Consider the following 24,691-nt stretch of genomic DNA (forward strand, 5'->3'; position numbering starts at 1 on the left):
AAACAATATGCTCTGAAAAGCTGAACAGTTCAGTTACTCTTTTTATTCCTTTTCCCCATAGTGTCTTTGGAAGATGTTCTCTGAGCAAATTGTGCAGGTTTATAGTGAGATAGCATCAACTTGTTTTATTCCTGTCATTGTTTCTGATGTCCCTACTGCTACTGCTGTGATAGTGTTTTCATACCTATGCATATTAAAACCTTTCTACTCATGAGATTATATGCATAATAGTATGCTCTTATATAGGTTTATTTTATTTCTCCCTTGTGTTTAAATCCTTAATCTCCGTAGAAAATCTCAAATGTAACTTGGTAATATTTTATTGTCAGATATTTGGTTTGGTGGGAGGTTATTTGCCATCTTGTTTTATATATATATATAAAAATCAGGCACCTTAAGATTCTCACCTCTATGATGGGAGTGATAAGCCAGCAGTACATTCTGCAGTCAGGATGTATGTAGGTGGGCTCCAGTGTCCTTGTCACTTTGTTTTCTAAAGGGTGGGGATTTATACATACTGATTAAATGTGTAGTAGATAAAACATACACGGAAAATTCATGCCTTGAATGTATTGCACACCTACACTGGTATTCCTTTTCTTCTGAGACAACAAAACCAAGCCTTGGGGCCAGACTCCCTTTATTTCCACGCAACCTTGTCCCGTTTGCTCCTTTCATGTGGCATTGTTTTGGAGAGGTTGTCCAAAATGGCTGTGGGTAGTGCAATATTGAACTCTGGGGTGGCTATTTCCAAAACATGGTGCTGAAGGGATTCTGCTTGGACTATGCAGTTTATGCTGTGGTCTGACAGGGTTCTATCAAACCCCATGTTCTTTAAGATCTCCCCAGAACTACCGAGTGAAGTCCTCCAGAGATTCAGAGTGCAGTGCTGTACGTATGCAGTGATGCTTTTTCCCTTATAAGAACTGGATGAGGCAGTGGAAGGATTTCATTATGGACTCGTTGTTGTTGTTTAGTCGTTCAGTCGTGTCCGACTCTTTGTGACCCCATGGACCAGAGCACGCCACGCCCTCCTATCTTCCACTGCCTCCCAGAGTTGTGTCAAATTCATATTGGTTGCTTCGATGACATTGTCCAACCATCTCGTCCTCTGTTTTCCCCTTCTCCTCTTGCCTTCACACTTTTCTAACATCAAGGTCTTTTCCAAGGATTCTTCTCTTCTCATGAGATGGCTAAAGTATTGGAGCCTCAGCTTCAGGATCTGTCCTTCCAGTAAACACTCAGGGTTGATTTCCTTTAGAATTGATAGGTTTGTTCTCCTTGCAGTCCAGGGGACTCTGAAGATCCTCCTCCAGCACCACAGTTCAAAGGCATCAATTCTTCGGCAGTCAGCTTTCTTTATGGTCCAGCTCTCACTTCCATACCTCACTACAGGAAAAACCATAGCTTTGACTATTCGGACTTTTGTTGGCAAGGTAATGTCTCTGCTTTTTAAGATGCTGTCAAGGTTTGTCATCGCTTTTCTGCCAGGAAGCTGGTGTCTTTTAATTTCGGGGCTGCTGTCTCCATCTGTAGTGATCATGGAGCCCAAGAAAGTACCGTTTCAGACCATTTTTTGCACTCTCCTCTTTCACCTTCTTTAAGAGGTTCCTGAATTCCTCCTCAGTTCCTGCCATCAGAGTGGCATCATTTGTGTATCGGAGGTTGTTGATATTTCTTCTGGCAATCTTAATTCCGGCTTGGGATTCCTCCAGTCCAGCCTTTCGCATGATGTATGGACTCAGTGAGAGCCAATAAATGAGAACTAAGTCTATTGAAGACAGAAAGACTGTTTGTAGGTCTTGTGATATATGTTTTCCTTTTTTGTCTTGTGAGATATGTTTTACTTCTTCTGAAAGAGTTATAGTTCCCCTAATGTAAGCCATAGTTTTTCAACCTTTGTTCTTCCTGATGTTTTAGATTCCAACTCTCAGAACATTGGCCTTGCTGGCTGGAGGTTCTGGGAATCGAAATCTACGTGGGGCTGCCTTTGAAGCTGACACGGAAACTTCAGGTGGTGCAGAATGCAGTGGCCAGACTCCTTACTGGAGTTAGGAAATACCAACAAATCTCTCCTACTCTGGCCAGGCTGCACTGGCTGCCCATCCGTTTCCGCGTTGACTTCAAAGTGTTAATGCTTACATATGAGGCTCTGAACGGTTTAGGACCTCAATACTTGGTGGAATGCCTGCTCCCACCTAGATCTACTCGGATCACCCGCACAAGCCAGGAGGTGAGACTGAGGAGCCTAACGCTGAGGGAGGCCCAGAAGGAAAGGACACGAAATCAGGCCTTCTCGGCGGTGGCTCCTCGCCTCTGAAATAGCCTTCCTCTGGTGATTCGTGCGGCCCCTACGCTGGGCACTTTCAGTAGTCAATTAAAAGCATGGTTATATGTTCAGGCCTTTCCTCCGGTCAATATTTAACTCTTTTTTTCTTTCTTTCCTTTTCTTTCCTTATTTGTTTTATTATTGGATGTGTTCCGACTGATTGTAATATTCTTTGTTTTACTATAAATATTCTATTGGAAGCCACCCAGAGCGGTCGACCAGACCAGATGGGCGGGATATCAATCAATCAATCAATCAATCAATCAATCAATCAATCAATCAATCAATCAATCAATCAATCAATCAATCAATCAATCAATCAAACAAACAAACAAACAAACAAATAAATAAATAAATAAATAAATAAATAATCTGTAGGCCTAAAAGCTGAGTACAGCAATGATTTCTCTGTAGGAGTCTTGTAATGACTGAAGTAACTTTTGGTCTCTGGATCTTACTGGGGAGAATGTTCCGTTTGTTTACTGTTCAGATATTCCTCCCTTACAATAATAAATTGAACTAGTTTGTTGCTTTCGACCTTGCTTGTGAAGGTCAATTGTTATGGAGAGAGCTGGCTCATGGAGAGAGCTGGCTCATGGAATCGCCAAGGGTCAGATACAACTGAATGGATAATTTGATTCGAATTGTGTTCATTGCTTATGTAGCACCTCAGTATTGCCAATGATCTAGCAAGCTGTATTTCACTGATTTTGAATTTTTCTTTGCAAGGTTGTTCTTCTTTTAAATTCAGGAAATGGACAATGGAACCTCAGGGCTACATGGAAGCCTGAGGGCCCTCAGTAATGGCCTTGCAATATCACATGCAGTCCATGAGCTGTACTTAATCCACTCCCACTCTGAAGGAAAATTAAGAAATTCATTAGATTGGCTGAAATCATGTCACTTGGTATCAGAAATCATTACTAGGTATCTTTTTTATTTTTAAAAGTACAAATATTTTTAAAATATTGAATTTACACTACACTTTTGTTTTTTAACATTTTGATTCAATTTTAGCTGATCTGTTTGTTTTTTGTAAAATTTCAGATTTTATTTATTGTGTTTGCTTTCATATTTATAAACCACCCAAGAGTGTTGCTAGTTAAGTGGCATGAAACATCTTAAATAAAACAAGCAAACAAATAAATATCTGTTTGTTTACTATTAGTCCTATTTTACAGATACAACTATTTACCTGTTTTACGGATGGATTTTCTCTTGTAGCCCAGTTGGTTAGTGAAGGGCAAAAAATCTGCCAAGAATTTTAAATTCTGGGGATACATTAGAAGCCAAAAGACTGGCAGTTGTAAATAACAGGACTTAATATTTTACAATATTTTTATTGTTACATTGCTAAACACATTTTAAAAGCCATTTTATGTCTTCATTATATCATCTGCTATGTACAAGCATATATTGAAATGTCTTTATGGCTTTTAACAAATAAGTGCAGTGTCTATGAGAAGAAATAGCCTGGCAACAGTTCTACAGCATATATACTGATATGTGCAGTGGTGCCCCGCTTGACGACAATAATCCATTCCAGGAAAATCGTCGTTACGTGAAATCATTGTCAAGAGGGAAAAAAAACCCATTGGAATGCATTGAAAACTGGTCAATGTGTTCCAATGGGGAAATACCTCATCATCCAGCAAAGATTGCCCATAGAGAACCACCAATGAGCTGTTTAATAACATTGTCTTCCAAAGCAGGGGTCTGGAAAGCAGCCATTTTGAGAAGGGAGGGAAGCCATTTTACAAAGGGAAGCCATTTTGTGGAGCCAGAAAAATCATTGTTTAGCGAACACACGGTTTGCGAAGCAGGCTCCTAATCGGCGTCAAGCAATAGCGATCGCAAAAAACTCATAATAAAGCTATTTCAGTGTAATGCGGGGTAAGCGTCAAGCGGGGCACCACTGTATTATGATAATTTGTTGCTGCTTGTCCTTTGAATAAGACTAATAATAAATATCTACTTCTGCTTCATTGACTATGCGAAAGCCTTTGACTGTGTGGACCACAGCAAACTATGGCAAGTTCTTAAAGAAATGGGAGTGCCTGACCACTTTATTTGTCTCCTGAGAAACCTATATGTGGGACAGGAAGCAACAGTTAGAACTGGTCATGGAACAACTGAGTGGTTCAAAATTGGGAAAGGAGTACGGCAAGGCTGTATATTGTCCCCCAGCTTGTTTAACTTATATGCAGAATACATCATGCGGAAGGCTGGACTGGAAGAAACCCAAACCGGAATTAAGATTGCCGGAAGAAATATCAACAACCTCCGATACGCAGATGATACCACTCTGATGGCAGAAAGTGAGGAGGAATTAAAGAACCTTGTAATGAGAGTGAAAGAGGAGAGTGCAAAAAACGGTCTGAAACTCAACATCAAAAAAACTAAGATCATGGCCACTGGTCCCATCACCTCCTGGGAAATAGAAGGGGAAGATATGGAGGCAGTGTCAAATTTTATCTTCCTGGGCTCCATGATCACTGCAGATGGAGACAGCAGCCCCGAAATTAAAAGACACCAGCTTCTTGGCAGAAAAGCGATGACAAACCTTGACAGCATCTTAAAAAGCAGAGACATTACCTTGCCAACAAAAGTCCGAATAGTCAAAGCTATGGTTTTTCCTGTCGTGATGTATGGAAGTGAGAGCTGGACCATAAAGAAAGCTGACTGCCGAAGAATTGATGCCTTTGAATTGTGGTGCTGGAGGAGACTCTGGAGAATCCCCTGGACTGCAAGGAGAACAAACCTATCAGTTCTAAAGGAAATCAACCCTGAATGCTCACTTGAAGGACAGATTCTGAAGCTGAGGCTCCAGTACTTTGGCCATCTCATGAGAAGAAAAGAGTCCTTGGAAAAAACCTTGATGTTAGGAAGGTGTGATGGCAAGAGGAGAAGGGGACGACCGAGGATGAGATGGCTGGACAGTGTCATCGAAGCAACCAACATGAATCTGACACAACTCCGGGAGGCAGTAGAAGATAGGAGGGCCTGGCGTGATCTGGTCCATGGGGTCACAAAGAGTCGGACACGACTAAACGACTAAACACACAATAATAAATAATAACAGAGATTTCATTGATTTATCCTTATATATTGTGCATCATTATATAATAATATGTATAATAAAATAAATATTATATATAGTGAACTGGACCCAGACTTATAGTTCTTGAGTCAGGCTCATTAAAATTGACCATTACTAAATCCTGCTAATTTCCATGGATTGCCTATACCAGGGGTCAGGGAACTTTTTTACCTTTTACCTCCCAAAAAATTTATATACGCCGACATTACCCCCTTGATTCGAAAGGAAGGAAATCATACATTATTTGAATTAAAAATATTATCAAATCTACACAGGCTGTGTACCGAACTAGCAGGATGCACCAAATTTGATAAAGATGTGCACTATTTTTGCTGGAACACATTGCACTCCAGCCATGGTGTGGTATAGGGAGTAGTAAGGTGTCCGATGTGCCCAGCAAGTTGCATTAAATTTTTGCTAGCTTGCAGAGGATCATTAGTGGCTGCCAGAGTGGTGCTAGCAATGACATGCTTGTTAGAGACAGCCAACACAGAATTGGGGGGGGGGGGGGGCTTTCCCTACCACTTTAATCATTCTATGTGTGGTGTGCAAAAAGGAACAAACCAGGCTAAAGGTCATGTCACCCACCGTGGTGCCACAGCCCAGTATCAAAGGACCAGTGTGCTTTTTTTATCATCATCAATGGAAAACTCAGCAGTGGTCAGAGGATTGGAAAAGATCAGTCTACATCCCAGTCCCAAAGAAGGGCAGTGCCAAAGAATGCTCTAACTACCATACAATTGCACTCATTTCACACACTAGCAAGGTTATGCTCAAAATCCTCCAAGGCAGGCTTCAGCAGTACATGGACCGAGAACTCCCAGAAGTACAAGCTGGATTTCGAAGGGGCAGAGGAACTAGAGACCAAATTGCTGGAAATATATTATCCAAACCAAACCTCTGTTTGGTTTGGATATTACAAATATGGATACAAGCATGCTTTATCTATTCTGTTTTTGTATTAATGCTGGAATTTGTTATTTTATATTAACTGTTTTATTACGTGTTTTGTGAGCCGCCCAGAGTAAATCAATCAATCAATCAGTCAGTCAGTCAGTCAGTCAGTCAGTCAGTCAGTCAGTCAGTCATTCAGTCAGTCAATCAATCAATCAATCAATCAATCAATCAATCAATCAATCAATCAATCAATCAATCAATCAATCAATCAATCAATCAATCAATCAATCAATATTTTATGTGATTTTCCTCAAGCTTTTCACTGATGCTTTTTTTCTTTACAGGTGCCCAGATAATCGATCTTATGATGCTTGTGATAGATATAACAAAAGGAATGCAGACTCAGTCAGCAGAGTGCTTGGTGATTGGACAGATCGCATGTGAAAAGATGATAGTGGTTTTGAATAAAACAGATCTTCTGCCAGAGAGTAAGCGACAGGCTGCCATTGAGAAGATGACCAAGAAAATGCAAAAGACGTTGGAAAGTACCAAGTAAGTTGCCTAGCGAGACGGGTGATTTACAGCCAAGCTGATTTGTTGTTAAGGACCTTTTCCTTGCTAATGTCTTTGGGGACATTTTATTGCAATATTCCTTGAAGTTTATGTGCATTTTTCCCATAGATATGGGTATGTGGGGAAAAATTCAGAATAAGTCATCCCTACTACTTTCCATAAGAAGTCTGCTGACTTGAACTATGTAGAGTTTTAGCCACAGGTCAGTTCATCATAATCCAAGGCAGTTTGCCAGCAAAGGCATTTGGATACAGTCTGACTTGGATATGTAACTTTGGCTCTTCTTCTCATGACAATGGATACGTTTCAGTTTGTGTAGTCCAAGGGTTTGTTACAGGATCCTTGGGGAGGTGAGAGCTACCACATGTATCCCTTGCTGCTCCTGACTAATAAAAGTAGCTATTGGAGGACTAGCCGACTGAGTGAAAGGAGTGGTGGCTGCTTCCTTGTAGCAAGGCAAGGTTCTATCATGTCTAAAGCAGGCAGTAGCAACTGTACAGAAGAAAAAATTCATCTTGAATCCTACATAAATACCAGCCAGCCATCATTATTCTCTTTTTGGGCAAGGTATTAGATTGTGTAGTGGCATTTCAGCTCCCAGGGGTCTTGGAGGCATGGATTATCTATGAGCCCTTTAACCTAGTTTCATGCCTAGTCTTTAAATGGAGATGACATTGGTTGCCTTAATGGGAACAGGACAGAAGAAGGTCTGTGTCCCTTTGGGTTGTACTGAACCTCTTGGTTTTTTTCCTGGCAGTCAACCACTGAGTTCTATTGGACAGTCTCTCTGGGATGCGACTGGAAAGCACAGCTTTACAGTGGCTCTGGTCCTTTCTAGAGGGATAAGCTCAAAAGGTGATACTGGTGGACTCTTGTTGGACACTGGCATTGGCCTGTGGAGTCCCTCCAGCTAATTTCTGTTCCATGTTATTTAACATATACATGAAGCTTCTGGAAGAAGCTGTCCAAGGTTTTCGGGTTTTAAATATTTTATAATTACTAATATTCGTGAGTTTGTAATTTATTGTGTTTTGATTTGCATACATTTTAAAACCATTTAAGAAGAGAGGAAAGAGACATTGGGGCAGGGGTAATAAATACATTAATGTGTGAAGACATTCTATAGAGGGTCAGTTTGACTGAATTATTTTCACATGCAGAGGAATGATTCTACATATGCAAAATTCGCTTATAGTAATTTATTGGAGATATTAAATCTATACTAAGAATGTCTCAGCTAACAGAAGTTGGGTATGAAATATCTTATCATTTTGTGACTGTGAAGATTGTTTTGGGGATTATAGACAAGCAGTAATATTGTCACAAGCTAACTAGATAGCTCAGTGGGTTAGATATCTGGCTGCAGAGGGAGTTTAATTCCCTCTTCCCCGAAGAGCCAGTTTACATGGCCTTGAACAAGCTACACAGTCCCAGGGTGTCCCCATGAGATGTGAATGGTAAACCACTTCTGAATACACTTCTCCCTTGAATTGCACTGGTCTGAGCAGTGTGGTTTTGGTTATACATGGATTTTTTTAAAATGAATGAATGAATGAATACTGTGCTGCTATTCAGCTCCAGCAAATGGCCTGAGAAAGAGACTTACGAAGAACCCTTTTGTTGGCTGTACGCTGGCCCTAGGTCTTATGACAGTGGCCCGGCTGGCCCCCTCTCCCGCCGTGGCAACTCCACACGGCTGCTGGGGAGGATGCTGGGGCATGCCGGGAAGTTAATCAACTGTTTATGCTTTGTAGTTACATTTTTGGGAGCATAAGAATTATACATGGATTTTGAACTAGAATGGGGGTCCAGCGGCCTTAACTCCAGAATTGTTGAAAGGAGATGGGGACTTTCTACCTAGGAAATGCTGAAAAGGATTGCCATAGGGTCAGGATTAGCTTGATAGTCACAATTATTTTTACAGTATTATTATTATATTGTCAAATCGGTGTTCAGTCATTATTTTATAACAGCTTTTACTTGATGCAGAGGCTTAGGCATTCATTTGCTATTTTCTTGGCACTCTAATAATTTCATAATTTCATACCATAAAAATTTAATATTTTTGAGTACCAACATCTAGAGATAAAACTTCATTTTTTTAAAAAAAAATTTTTTTGTTCTTTTAGCTGTAGGTATATGTTGCTTACCAGAGGAGCTGCTTTAGGAGAAAACAAGGCTACAGTTAGGAAGTCAGAATTTTTTTAAGTATGGGGCTTTTTTTTTTTGCAAGGTCATATTGTAGAAAGATTGGAAAGTAAAACCCAGGAATCTTCCGTCTGCACCTGTTTTATTTAGTTTATTCCCCATCCCTGAGGTTCAGAGGGTTTCAGCAGAAGTAAATAGGATATCTGTTTTGAAAACAGTTTGTGTGACAAGTACAAGGCGAGAAAAAGAGCCAGCTAAACTTGATTGCTCAAGCCATCTTATGTCTTATTCCGATTGCAGGATAGTGTCTTTTTGTTCCACGAAACAATCTGAAATATCTTACCGTTTCATCAGCCTCTCTGTTCTTCTTTGCTATGTTTCCTTTTCATGAGTGTACCATAAAGGTCACTGAAGGAAATTTCTGCTTGTAGATTTGATAGAGACAAAATCCCATTTTTAAAAAAGCTCTCCTTCAGGATAGTTGTTGGAGGACAAGCAAATGTAAACAAGGTGGGGGATGTTTTTGGTTAACCTGTATGTAGCTTGGTTCCTTTCCATCTTGCTGCGGTATCTGCCACTTTGCTCTGAGCATTCTGAATTTTACAAAACTCTCGTTTCAAATCGACACCAAGTGCATAACAAAGACTTCTATAATTTGACTGCTGTTTGTAAAATTGGTCAGGTAATATAATATCTCTGACTTTGTGTGTAAGAATGTGCTTTCAATAATAAGGTTCAAGAGACTGGGGAAAAAAAGACTGTGCAAAATTATTATTGTACAGCAAGCACAACTAAGGGATTTTCTGAAATGTTATTTACTTGCTAGAAAGTTCAGTTTAGAGTGCATCTGTGATGCATCTGTTACACTTGAACATAATGGCAACAGATGTTGAGCTGAGAAATATTCAGGTGAGTTGTATTTGTGAAACTGAATACTTTTAATTGGGTTAATCCTCAATCTTTAATATTCTTCTCTGAAAAGAAAAATCATTTTCTTGCTTTTATGTGTGTTGAGACCATTAGTATTACTTCATGTCAGTTTAAATGTGAATCCTGATTATAAATCACAGGAAGTGACCATTCTAGAAAAGTGTTGCATGACCTTCAACATTGAGATAGCCTGAGGAATTTGTCTTTAGGTTTCTGACTATAGGGTTGACCAAAGCTGTAAATCGACATCAAGGATACAAATGGCACATTAAAAGTAATTTTGGTTCATTTCTCCGAAGCGATGCCACCGTGTCTTCCAGTATATCTTGGAAGTTAATGAGCAAAGTGTGTCCTTTAGAAAAAGAGCTCATAAATTAGAATGCTTGATCCCCTACTATTCCTCTACTATTAAAGCCAGGCTTTATTTGTTTATTTATTCAGCTTTTATACCACCCATCTGGCTATTAGGCCACTCTGGGTGATTTATGTATTAAACAAAAAATACAGTTATAAACAATGAACATAATAATATAAAATAAAAATGAAAATGAAACAGCCAATAATTAAAATAATAATACTATAAGTAATATAAAATAATATAGAGCAAGATAGCAGGACTGATAGTATAAATGTTGAGATCACTCGCTGTAATCTCCTGTTGGAAAAGCCACATTTTTAACAATTGCTGAAAAATTCCCAGTGAAGGAGCCAGGTGGATTTCGGCCGGGAGGTTATTCCAAAGCTAAGGAGCCACCATCGAGACTGAATTCCCTCAACAGTGAGGGTTGTGTATTCTCATTTTCTCTGTCTCTATGATTTGGCTAAAATCCTGTTGCTTAGCATAATACATTGCAAAACTAGGCCCACTGAATCAGTAGAATGTCTGGAGGAGTTTACTCACCAAGTCCCCAAGTGATTCAAACTGCAACTTGTTCTGCTTTGCAACAGGATTTCAGCTCCTGTAATTATCCCAGAACATTTCGATTGTGAATTGTTTTCATAATGCTTATTGAATATAATTGTTCCCTTACCTTCTCTTTTTCAAGCTTCCCCATCGATGTTTGGTCATAATGAATTTCTCAATAATTTGTGATCAGTTTTGGATGTTGGAGGTTTGAGAAAGGATTAGGATTCTTTCAGTACACGAGTCATTCCACCGTGTAGCAGCTCTACCTGAGATGGTTGAAGTGGTTATGGAGGTAGCTTGGAAGACACCAGGACTTTTGGTGTGCCATAATTTATATAATTATATAATTTATATAATTTATACACAGTCATAAATGCCTAATTTTGATTTTAATGGAGTCCTTAGTTTAGTTACCATCCTGGTAATCCTGCAGCAATATGGTGAAAATGCAGGTGGGGAGGTACCAACTTCTATTAGCTAACCTCAAATATGCTTCAGTAACAGTAGTGGGAAATAATCATACTGAATACCATTATAACCTCAGTGGCTCATCATCCGGCCTCCCAGTAGATAATTTTTGAAAAAATCTTTATCCTTAAACATTTTTTTTAAAAAATACTATATTTATATGTCACAATAAGACACTAGAAATCCACAATATGTATTTCTGGAATATAACCAAATGCCTTGTTAATATCTCACAAAGTCTTTTTTTTTCCAGATAGTTTGAATAATCTCCTTTGGAAGGGGAGGGTATGTGTATTTCTGTAAAGCAGATTACCTGGACTCTTTGTTTTATTCCCCCCCCCCCTTTAAATATCTGAAAGTTTCTTTCTACTGTATTCTGTTTTGACACTGCCTGTTAGTCTGAAGATTGAATTAGATTGTGGAACACATTTGATAAGTCATACAGTTGCCAATTCTGGTGTGTGTGTGTGTGTGTGTGTGTGTGAGTGAGAGAGAGAGAGAGAGAGAGAGAGAGAGAGAAGTGCATACATTTCTACACAAAGGACTCCTTTCTCATTCTTTTTGAATGTACAGTATGTAGGCTGTAATAAATGTATGGGCGTAGCAGAAGAATGCAGAAGGGCGGTTTAGGATCTCCAGTGAATTGAGCTAATACTAAACTATTTCCCATTCAAATGACACCAACAGAGAAGTGTAGCATCAAAGCATATTTTTACCTTGCAGACAACAGGCTCTGCTGAATGTGAGAGTGCATGCTCTTGGCATCCCTCAGGAGACTTTACAGCTATAGACAAGGGATTGGTAAACTGGAAGGTAAGAGTCAGCCTGTCCAGTATTTCAGTTCTATTTGTAAAAGCCTTAATAAAGAGAGAGCAGTACTAAAATAATGGGCAACTGTTGGAAGTAAATAGAAATTTGCTGAAGTCAGACTGGTTGAGTCCCGCCCACCCATCTTGATAGATAGGATCTTTCTTGTTGTTTAGTCATTAAGTCGTGTCCGACTCTTCGTGACCCCATGGACCAGAGCATGCCAGGGCCTCCTGTCTTCCACTGCGTCCTGGAGTTCACGGATTGCTGCCTTGTTGTGGCGAAGGGGCTTGAGTAACTCAGGGAAGCTATGGGCTATGCCGTGCAGGGACACCCAAGACGGACAGGTCATAGTGGAGAGTTCTGACTAAACACAATCCACCTGGAGTAGGAAATCTTTGCCAAGAATAAATACCCCATGATCAGAAACAAAAGATAGGATCTTATGTAAAACCAATCTTTTTTGAGAATCTGGCTCCCTCTGGTGGTGAGGACAATCCAGGAATTTGGCCTCATCTCCAGGCCTCAAACTTGATAAACCAAGATTAAAGATGTAATAATAATAAATTCATAGAATCGTAGGATGATGCAACTAGAAGACATGGTCACAAGGCCATGAAGTCCAGCCCCCTGCTTAATGCAGGAATCGAAATCAAATTACTATATCTGGCAGAATATTGGCCCAGGGGGATGGATAACCTTCATTTCCCCCTTAGACCCAAACTCAACCAAACAACTATCAGCCATAACATTATCAACCATAACTGGGTGAGGAAGGAAGTCCTCCTTCCCCTGCATAAATGGAATATCTCATGGTAAGTGCCAATATTACTTTTTCCTGTCGTGGAGAGGACCTCCTTACAGCGGGACTTACCAAAACTATCAGTTCCAAGGCGGGCTCAGATGCTGCTTTCAGGTTATCTACAGCCCTTGGCAAGATCACCCGCCCTACTGGAGAATCGCCTGCTAGAGAACATTACATTTAAAGATTGCTTCTGTAGAGGGAACAGAATACAGTGGTGCCCCGTTAGACAATTACCTCGCAAAACAGTTTATTCGCTAGACAATGAGTTTTTGCGATCGCTACAGCGCTTCACAAAACGGTGTTTCCTATGGGTGATTTTCACTGGATGATGTTTCGGTCCATGCTTCGCAGGATGGTTTTTTGGGGGGATCGTTTTTCGCAAGACAACGATTTTGACAGCTAGGTCAGTGACTTCCAAAATGGGTGTTTTCGGGACTGTTTTTCGCAAGATAGCAATTTTGACAGCTGATCCGCGCTTTGCAAAGCGGTTTTCCTATGGGCAATTTTCGCAAAACGATGACGATTTCCCCCACTGGAATGCATTAAATAGATTTCAGTGCATTCTAAAGGTGAACCGCATTTCACAAGACGATGTTTTTGCAAAACAGCGATTTTCACAGAACGAATTAACATTGTCTTGCAGTGCACCACTGTACATGCTATAGAACCACATGAAGGAAGACTGCACCTTCCTGGTGGCAACCCTACATGTACCCAACAGCAGAGTTCCTATTCCAAATGCCTTTGAGGTGGCAGCATTTCATGTAGATTGAGCAGTGGTAGCTCTCAGAACTGCTTTGGCCAAAGCCTTGTAGCAATCAGCCACACAGGCTTTGATGCACCTAGCTAACATTTGCTTAGATACCTTAATTCCCATCTTCCCAGACTGATTTATATGCTCTTCCTGATATTTGTGGCCAATATTTGGGGATTAATGTGATATTTTTCTTAACATGTAGTATTTGATTATGCTGCAGATCAAAATAAATCTGATTTTAATTGTACTGTATGTGGTTTTATTTAAATTGAAAGGTAACTTATTAAACTTAAATACATAAATAAAAATATGAGCAGGCAAATTAATTTTCAAAGAAGTAGCCATGTTAGTCTGTGCAAACGTATAAAGAAAAAACAAAAACAAAAACAAAAATAAACTGTCAGAACCTGATAAGGATGTCTGGCTGCCCCAGGAGTCCTACAGAGATTTATAGCAAAAAACAGAAGCCTATGAATCATCATAGCTGACATCCCAGTAAAGAGTTAATCCCAGAATGAAACCAGACAATCAGTGATAAGCATTTACAAACTCATCTGGATATCGCATTATAAGTCTTTCCTGCATTGTAATAATTCCAGGCAATGCCGAAACTTGTTAATTTTGTTCACAAGTTTTATTTCAACATCTACTAGGTTCCATATGAAAAACGTAAAATCCAAAAGTATTAAAAACATGTAACTTTAAAAAGTCACAAGCTTGTTGCTTTAAAAAACAGCTATTAACAAAGCTGTAGGTGCAAATGCTTAAACAGATTAAAATTGAACTTGAGTTCTACTTGAATAAAAAACATAGGAGTGTTGAAATATAGGAGCTAAATACATTAGAAAACATAGGAACATAAGTACAATAAAATGTCAAAATGAATGTTTTAAGTTACATTGTTAAATATAGGAGCATTTCTATAAAGAGTAAAAAAAGATTTGCAAGAGTAAAAATGAATAATAATTCATTGTGTTCAGATTGTGTCAAACATGTGTGGCGGCAACCAGGTGAGGAGTACAAAGAAAAGTGTCTCATGCCTACAGTCAAACGTGGTGGGAGTGTCATGGTCTGGGGCTGCATAAGTGCTGCTGGCAGTGGGGAGCTACAGGTCATTGAGGGAACCAGGATTGCCAACATGTACTGTGACATACTGGAGCAGAGCATGAGCCCCTCCCTTTGGAGACTGGGTGGCCGTGCAGGATTCCAACATGATAACAACCCCAAACACACCTCCAAAACTACCACTGCCTTGCTAAAGAAGCTGAGGGTGAAGGTGATGAACTGGCCAAGCATGTCTCCAGACTTAAACCCTATTGAGCATCTGTCATCCTGAAACGGAAGGTGGAGGTGCGCAAGGTCTCTAACATCCACCGGCTCTGTGATGTCGTCATGAAGAAGTGGAAGAGGATGCCAGTGGCAAGTTGTGAAGCTCTGGTGAACTCTGTGTCCAAGAGGGTTAAAGCAGTGCTGGAAAATAATGGTGGCCACACAAAATATTGACACTTTGTGCTCAATTTGGAGATTGTCACTTAGGGGTGTACTCAGTTTTGTTGCCAGCAGTTTAGACATTAATGGCTGTGTGTTGCATTATTTTGAGAGTACAGCACATTTACACTGTTATACAAGCTGTATACTCACTGCTTTACATTGTAGCCAAGTGTTATTACTTCAGTGTTGTCACATGAAAAGATATACTAAAATATTTATGAAATGTAAGGGGGTGTACTCACTTCTCTGATACACTGTATTTTGCAGTATCCCTTTGTAAATTAACATTTTAAGTAAAACACAACACAATTGGCATTTTAAAATCTGCTTCACTTTTTTCTCTTGTTTTCTTGTTCACTTTGGATCATTGTTCTGTTGCTTACTTTTTATCCTGAAAACTGGCATTGAAACTCAATGTGTTACTTCTGCCTTGTTATCTTATCAGTAGCTTTGTATCAAAACAAACTAATGTAAACTATCTCCCCAGCTGTAGTTTTTAAATAGTTGTTGTTGTTTAGTCGTTAAGTCATGTCCGACTCTTTGTGACACCATGGACCAGAGCACGCCAGACCCTCCTGTCTTCCACTGCCTCCTGGAGTTTGGTCAAATGCAAATACTATCAAATTTTCAATAGTATTTTCACTTTTAATATACCTCCGAAGCACCTTTTAAAAAGCAGTTTTAAAGCAACACTTTGCACCCCATAAACTAATTTTTTTTAAAAAATTATTGATAAAACAAGAAACATAAAAAGCATTATAGGACCTTAAAGACTGTTATTTTTCCAAGATGGAGTTGGGTGGATACATCTACTTCATCCTGAATAAGTTGATATATCCACTTTGAAATATGCTAGTTAGCTTTTAAGGTGCCACAATGCTTTTGTTTTTATTTTTTTTATTTTTTTGTTTTATTTCTATCTTGTTCCTTGATCATGCCCGAAATGATGCTCTACTAATACTTATAGCAGTCAGCAGCTTAAAGATGCCAGCATTCTGGTTTAGTTGTGCTCGTAGAAAAGGCTTGGTTGTACCCAAGGCCTGCTAAATGTAAATATATTTGTAAGAGTAGTATGCACCATTTTCAAGCCTTGCTTGTGGAAAAAAAATCCAAGACGCTAATTCAACATTAATTTGTATGTATTAGTTGAGATTGCCCAAAAGTATTTGGATAAAAATAATTGAATTTCCAAAAGCTTTATGGTTAATCACTAGAATTCTCAGTACACATTTTTATCATCCTTTGTCCCTAGGAACCTTAGGCTTATGGCACATAAACAGAGAAAATACCTTGTATATAGGATTAGTGTTAGATAACTTTGGTGGAAGGGCAACACACTTGGGTTGCATTCCCAGTGGGGTCTGCATTGGAACAGCTTTGAGAATTGAACTTCCCATGAACATTCTTGCTTTGTCAAAAAAAAGTTCCTTTCCCCAGAGCTTGCCCTTTGAGATGAAAATCTAAGACTTTCCAGTCAGGGTGGAGAGACAAAGAACATGCCTTTGATTGAGAAATTTCTTACCAGTTTTTGTTTTGTGGCTGAATAATTATTTACTAGGAATGAATATTGCTGTATTTTAAAAAATAGCCCCTCTTTCTTTTTATCTTGGTGCAGCGTACTTGTTGAGTGCCCACTCTGCCATACCAAACCTTTACATTTCAAGCATTTATTTATTTTACAGAAGAAAAATCCAGAAAAGAATCTTAGCATTGGCAGAATGGAATGGTTGCATGGCTTCTGACTTGTGCCACAAGTACATATATGGAACAGCTAATAATAGTTCAGACAGGTGTGAATTTGGACAATTGGATTGTAGAGGATGATTTCCTACTCCCCAGCTAGTGTATGAGTACTCTGGGTAAAGTATTTCCCCCCCCCTCATCCTGTTCCTTTCCCTGTCTGTCTTTTTACAATGTCCTACCTGATAAAGAGATCTCAGAAGCTGGCACGTAGTTTATGTCTTCTTTATTGTTCTATTAAAAGTATTTTAGAAGAAATAAGCTTAGATTGTCTTGTCATTGTGAGTGCAGATCCTGCTCAGGGTTTTCTAGGTAGAGAATACTCAGAAGTGGGTTACTATTCTCTTCTTCCGGGGGGGGGGCACCCTGGGACTGTGCAGCTTGCCCAAGGCCACCCAGGCTGGCTCTTCCCATGAGAAGCACACTGAAGAGTCTACAGCCAGATACCCAGCTCACAGAACCATCCAACCAGCTACTGGCAAATAAAAGTCTGCAACCTGCAGATTGTTCTTTTTAACATTAATGTAACTGATAGGTGTGCTAATGTAGTTGAGTAGTTCAGGACTTCCTGAATATTTTATGAAACCAGAACCTTGAGCTTGATTTGGCAAGAATGATGGTTTTCCAAGCGGCCCAACAAAAGGTTTGAACAGGAGCTATTGGTATGGCACCTGTAATTTTCATGAGTTCACTTGAAATATGTTCAGAACGTTTCCCATAATAGACAGACAAAATGGAAATAACAAATGTGCAATCTTAAGCACGCATTGCTTAGTGTGAGAAATTCTATAACTTTCAAACCATTTGTAACTGGAAAATAAAAAAATCCTTAGTACTATTCTCAGGACTGTGCACACACACACACCCCCCCCCAAGAACCTCAGCAGGGATTGTTTCTTTGTTAGTAACAGACTGAAAGTTAGAGATTTTTCTCATGCCAAGCAACAGGATTTCAGCTGTTATATACAGGTATGTAGGGGAGTTTTCATCTGAGCTAAGCAGTATATTATTCACAAGGTAATATGAACTTGCTAATGTGCTAAAGAAGACAAAAACATGCTTGTTCCCTGCAATCTCTGATCACCTTTTGGCATCATATTGGCTAAGGAGGGTAGTGAAGTTATGAGGAGGAAAGTAACTTGTGAACAGAAGGAACAATCTAATTAAGGCACACTGTTCCAAACCATTTCAAAGCAATCCAAACTAGATTACTCCCTGTCACTAATGTAGCCATATCCTAAGGTTGTCTTCATTTAGGACAGTATTGTGAATCAGTAGACGATTTGTAAGAAATGACAGGGAAGTGTGGCATTGCTGACCACTCAAACAGTATTTGGTGTCGTTATTCTCTCTCTCTCTCTCTCTCTCTCTCTCTCTCTCTCTCTCTTTGTGTGTGTGTGTGTGTGTGTGTGTGTGTGTGTGTGTGTGTGTGTGTGTGTGTGTGTGTGTGTGTGTGTGTGTGTGTGTGTGTAAAAAAGTGGTTTGATGATGTAGCTGACCTATTTGTTTTTATAGAACTGCTCTGGGAAGATGATAATATTGGCATTTTATAATGAGGTTGAGCCACTTCAAGAATTTAGCAGGCTGGAAATCTGTTAAAAAAGAAAAGAAAAACCCAAGCATCTGATTTCACAGAAGGAATTCTGTTTTGTCAGGTTTCATGGATGCCCAATAGTTCCTGTTGCTGCAAAACCTGGTGGACCAGAAGCCCCAGAAACTGTGGTTCCAATAGGAGTTTCTGAACTAATTGAGGTATGTGCTTTAGAATTGTTCTTACCTAAAAAATAGTATCTGATAGTTGAAGTCTATTGGCGTTAGGATTGTCAGGTCAGTAGCACCCAATTTTCTGAGATTTCAGCCACAATCAGAGATTTTGGGAGAGAGAGTGCACATCTTTCTTGCATGTGTGAGTGCACGTCAATGGATGATGTAGAAACTTTATGATGAATTAAAAGTCTGGTATGTGAATTCTGCCAACAGTGGATCATGAGCATTCAAAATCACATCGAAGACAAAGGTGCTTCTGAGCATTTAGAAATGGGATGTCCTAAAGGTGTACAAATGAATCTCTAAATCTAGGGTTGCCAGCATTTCACTTTTTGATCCGGAGCCTGAAATCAGAATATACCCTAAAACCTGAGTCCAAGATCCAAAGCCTGTGACCTGGCAACCCAAATTGGTACTATACAAATTACTTTGTATGAAGGATAATACTTAATGTGGGATCGGGATTACACTGGAAAGATGGGATGTCAGAGAAACAGTTCTTTGCTTGTAGAGTTGTGAAAGGCCCTGCATTTGAGAACCTTTGTAGTCATCTTCTAGTTTAGCCCCTCAGATATTGAGCTGAATGTTTGAGGATGATGTGAGACTGCAGAAACTGATGGTACCCAGACTTTGCCTCTCAGTGGCCAAGGCAAACGAGTGCACAAAAACTCCCTTACATATCTATAACTTTGGGATTTCTATGAAATCAAAGTCAGAATGCATGGAGAGGCTCCCACATAAGGGAACTGCTTCCAGCATAGATATTGTATAAGAAGTACTGTATATGTCTTTGAAGGAATATCTACTATGGCCCTTTGAGGATGTATATGTTTCTAAATAAATACCTTTTAAAAGTGGAATCACTGGGTAAAAATAAATAAATTAAAATTTGAATGACAAATTGATTTTTATTCTAAAGGGACAGCTTTATTTGTTATCATGGCTGGAACCCTAGGAATATTCTTTAAAAATAAGCCTCTTTGAACCTAGTGGGACTTACTTGTGAGTACACATGTGCCTTCAAGTCAATTCTGACTTATGGTGCACTTTTCCAGGGTTTTCTAGCTAGAGAACACTCAACAGAGTATTGCCATGAGACTGTGTCGTTTGCCCATGGCTACACAAGACATGGAGGCACAGAGGAGAATCAAATCAATTCTATATATATAGAATTGGATGCCACTATACTCTCTGTTGAGACCTGAGTTTTTTTCATTGGAAATGCATCCCATATTGACAAAGCCATCTTTAAATATAACCACAGTTCGAAAGCTGAGAAGCATATTTCCTAACTGTCCTGATTTATCCCATTAGTAGCAACTTCGAAGTTCTGTGGTTTTTCAGGAAATGTCTCCTAGATTTTCACCCTGTAATTTGCCAATTATTGTTTCTTTTTAAAGAACAACTCTTTGGATGGCATTAGTAAGATATTATTTGATAAAAGGAAGTAGGTCATATAAACTTTTGGCACTCTGTCCTTTTTTTTTTAGTGAGAACGTCTAAGCATGTTGGTTTGTTGCAAGCCTTTAAAATAAAAATGCAATATAAAGGTACCACAAAGGGATTTAAATCCAGATGTACAGACATGCATCATGCACAGAAGGCTGTGTTGAGTTAACATAGATACTCCCACATTCTTATTGTACATCTGGATCAAATATCACAATCCTAGCTCTGCTGTTCCTCACCAAGAGCCCTCATGGCACAACAAATAAAGTGCCAGACTGCAGCTCAGGAGACCTGTGTTCAAATTCTTGTTCAGCCATGCAGATTCACTGGGTGTATGTGTGTATATGATTTCCTAAAAATCTCACATACCTTGAAAACTCTTATTAAGGTTGCTGTAAGTTAGAAGTGACTTGAAGGCATATAAAAACAAACCTCTCCCCACCAGCTAAAGAAATTCTAAATCCGTTCACTCCCCATTTATAACTTTATTTACAATGTATTATTCAGGCTTTCAATTCGTGGCTGTACCTGTCTATTCAAAAATAAGCCCCTTTGCTTTCAGTGAAATTTACTCCCAAGTAAGTATTCACACTTTACTTTGTTCTTCCACCAATAACGCCATAAAGATGGTACATTCAGATTACCATTTCACGATGAATTCAAACTAAGAAATGGGAGCTTTCTTGAGGCTACAAGATGAATAGTAGAACTTTAAGCTCTTCTTCGTGGTCTCTGTGAATGCACACTAATGGGTTTAGAGTGCCTGCGCAGAGAAACCTCAGAATGGTTGTTGTGGGTTTTTCGGGCTCTTTGGCCATGTTCTGAAGCTTGTTGTGGAGAATGCTATAGTTGTTCTTCCTGACATTTCACTAGTCTCTGTGGCCGGCATCTTCAGAGGACTGGAGTAGGAACTCTGTCCATGCTCTGTTGCTGTTTGTTGGATAGTATTTATAGCTGTGGGAACAGCTTTTGTTCTATTCAGGAGATTGGGTGATCAGCGTGTTTTTGTTGTGGATATAAACACAGCCGTGTTTTATATCAACAAACGGGGGGGGGGACACACTCATTCCCTACCCCTTCTTTATCTGGCCATCCAGCTGCGAAAATGGTGTTATGCCTGCCACATTTACCCTGTGGCAGTTCATGTGGCTTCAGAGGGGAATACCCTAGAGGACCATCTCAGCAGGCTCCAGTCTTGCAGCTACGAGTGGACTCTCAATAACAAGATCTTTCGTCTTCTCTGCCGTCATTGGGGCAGACCATGGGTGGATGTGTTTGCCTGTGCAGACAACAAGAAGTGCAGTCATTACTGCTCTCGAGCGGGGATTGGCCATCAGTCCCAGGGGGACGCTTTCATGACCAGCTAGCCTGCTGTATATGTTTCCATTGATTCCGCTCATCCAGAAGACAGTCATCAGGGTCCGCCAGGACAATGCAGACACCATCCTGATTGCCCTGTGGTGGCCTTGCCAACCGTGGTTCTCCGCCCTGCAGCAGAGGGCAGCGGAGCATCTCCAACTCCCAGCAGTTCCTCATTTATTGACCTTGCATCACGGCAGGACATTCTATCCAGACCTAGACTCCCTTCACATAATGGCATGGAGGCTACCCCCACAGTCGGTGACGTCTTAAGCCATGCGCAGATGCACTCTACAACATTGATGCACTCCTACAAATGGAAAGTCTTTTGTGCGTTCGCATCCTCACACCACTTACCTATACAGCCGACCTCTCTCGATGCAGTCCTCCAGTTCCTCCTCCATCTTTCCCACCGTGGCCTTTAACATTCCACACTGAAGGTTTATATGGCAGCAATAGTGGCTCATCAGCCACACTCTTCAGAAGCAGCAGCTTGGTTCCGCCATCCTACTCTCAAGCAGTTCGTATGCTTGAGAAAGATACGCCCAGTATACAAGCCTCCTACCCCTCAGTGATCCCTTCAGCTTTACTTATTCGCCTCATGAGGCCTCCGTTTGAACCACTGTCTATGGCATCTGAACAGCTGTTCACTCTGAAAACTGCTTTCCTCCTTGCCATTACTTTGGCTGCTCTTAGAGTGGACCCTCCTTTACTTCAGTTCCACCTGGACAAGGTGAAACTCTACCCGGACGTTTCCTTTGCACCCAAGGTGGCCACTTATTTTCATTTAAGCTAGCATGTTGTGCTCCCTACATTTTTCCCTGCACCAACTTCAGGTCTTGAACGTTCTTTGCACTCCTTGAATGTCAAGCGAGCACTGCTCGTGGGCGACACCATCTACTTTTGTGACCCATTGTCAACTGGACATCCAGGCCAAGGCTGAAGCTTCTGTTGGCCGTGCTGTTCTGGCCTCTGTGCTCTTGTGATGTCCCTCCTCTGGGTATGTCAGCTTGCTAGTCACCCATCAGTGTGCATTCACAGAGACCACAAAGAAGAAAAGGAGGTTACTTACCTGTAACTCTGGTTCTTCAAGTGGTCATCTGTGAATTCACACTTCCCGCCCATCCTCCCCTCTGTCCTTCATGTATGCCTTTTGCATGCTGGGCAACGGCAGACTGTTCTATGGAACTGAGGCACTCAGTGCCGGGGTGGGGTTAAGGGTAGCGTGTGGAAGGTCCCGGCACCATGTGCTTAAGCTCTGGAATATTCCAAAGTTTCTCTGTGCAGGCGCACTAAACCCATTAGTGTGAATTTACAGATGACCACTTGAAGAACCAGAATTACAGGTAAGTAACCTCTTTTACTGTAGATATTGTCCACAATATACAGGCTAAACAGCAAAGTACAAGGGTGTATTTTATTGAGTCCAATTCCCCACAAACTGAATTCTTCTTCCTCAGAGATGTTGTGCTCATCTAGATTCAACCCAGTTGTGTCTTCATGCAGTTGAAACATAGTGGTATAAGAAGAGCCATCAGGCTCATTTTAATGTTATCACTGTTGCTTTTTGTGATACTGGATCTGGTTATGTCGAGCTTGAGGAAGCTTTTTTTTCTTGAGGGAGAGAGGGAGCAATGTATAGAATTATTAATGTGAATTTATTCCTTCCTAAAATGGGCAACATAAATTTTGACTTGACTACAACTGTCCAAAAAAAAAAAAAAAAAAAAAAAAAAAAAAAAAAAGCAGAGGCAGAATTCTGTGTTTTCGACATTTCAGTGATCTCAATGCAGCTTTAAGAACTGGTAGGTATGCATGCGTCCTTTCTTTGCCAGGGAATGCAAGTAGCAATTCTTAACTATATTACTACAGTGCCTTTGGTAGGATCCATGTCTGACACTGTTTTGCTAACCATTCTGATTATTCTGTGTCAAATCTTTAAGGCAGAAAAGCAAATCCTTTGCTGTTGCTAAGTTTGTGTCTTCTGGGAAGCATGCACAGTTCACTTAACAATGGCCTACTCCAGCCTAACTGCAGGATTTGTGGAGTCACCAGGAAAATGTACAGTGGTTAAATCAGTTGTTTATATATTGTCTCCATTTCTTCATTGTTTTTTGATATTTCTTCACCAGGGTGAAGCCCCCCTTTTTTGTTCTTGCTTTTAGGTGCTGAAAGCAGAGGCTTACTTACCAAAAAGAGACCCATCAGGGTCTTTCCTCATGGCTGTTGACCACTGCTTCTCAATTAAGGGTCAGGGTACTGTAATGACAGGAACTATCCTTTCAGGCTCTGTTAGCATTGGGGACAATGTGGAAATTCCAGCCCTGAAGGTGAGTGGCTCTTTCTACCTCCTGCGTTGCCTTAAAAATATAGTAATAAAGAAATATAGTGGTGCCTCACTTGACGAGGATAATCCGTTCCAGCAAAATCGCTGTAGAACGAAATCGTCGTCAAGCGAAAGTAAAAAATGCATTGAAATGCATTGAAAACTGGTTCAATGCGTTCCAATGGGCGAAATACCTCAGCGTCCAGTGAAGATCCTCCATAGGGCGGCCATTTTCCGGTGCCTTTAAAGCGAAAAAGCCTTCCTAAACACAGCTATAGCAATCTCAAAATACTCATTGTTAAGTGATTTCCTCATCTAACGAGGTAATCGTCAAGCGGGGCACCACTGTACTTAAAATACTCCTCACTTCTTTGCTTTGTCTATTTAATTCCCATTTGGTGCATTTAGTTTTGTTGAGAATATAATAACATATAGAAAATATTGTACAGTGCAGTGTAAATCCTGTTGTAGTATTGAGAAATGGATTTGCTAAGACTACAGATAGAAATGGGATTGTAAGCCAGAGGCTAACTTTTCCAGAAACAAAGGCATGGAATTTTTTTGGACAAACAAGTCAACTAATTAGAATGACAGCCTTGTCCAATCTTAGCAATAGGGAAAATCAAATAGAGGATGAATACAGGTCATATTATGAAAAGACATTAGAAACAACAATTATGTATTTTAAAATCTGGCAAAAGTGAGATGTATCCAATTTGTGGATTCAGTCATTGCTGGAAATAACATTGAGAAAGAGCCATAAAACAATATGATAAAAGAAGTGAATAATACCTACAATATGCCTAAAATACTCTGGATCTGCTAGTTAGGAGGTGAC

The 24,691-nt window shown here is 40.1% G+C and overlaps 1 protein-coding gene across 5 annotated transcripts in view; it reads left to right on the top strand.

The window, feature by feature from the left end:
* Positions 1 to 24,691, top strand: part of EEFSEC (eukaryotic elongation factor, selenocysteine-tRNA specific) — a 223,519-nt gene that overhangs the window by 52,271 nt on the left and 146,557 nt on the right. For all 5 annotated transcript variants that reach the window (XM_072989540.2, XM_072989537.2, XM_072989539.2 and 2 more), the window contains exons 2-4: positions 6,671 to 6,878; positions 18,608 to 18,704; positions 23,693 to 23,857. In XM_072989540.2, the coding sequence (XP_072845641.2) occupies positions 6,671 to 6,878; positions 18,608 to 18,704; positions 23,693 to 23,857 (470 nt within the window). The remainder of the gene's footprint in view (positions 1 to 6,670; positions 6,879 to 18,607; positions 18,705 to 23,692; positions 23,858 to 24,691) is intronic.

The sequence above is a fragment of the Pogona vitticeps genome, chromosome 2 (genome assembly GCF_051106095.1).
Source record: "Pogona vitticeps strain Pit_001003342236 chromosome 2, PviZW2.1, whole genome shotgun sequence".
NCBI classification, from domain to species: Eukaryota; Metazoa; Chordata; class Lepidosauria; order Squamata; family Agamidae; genus Pogona; species Pogona vitticeps.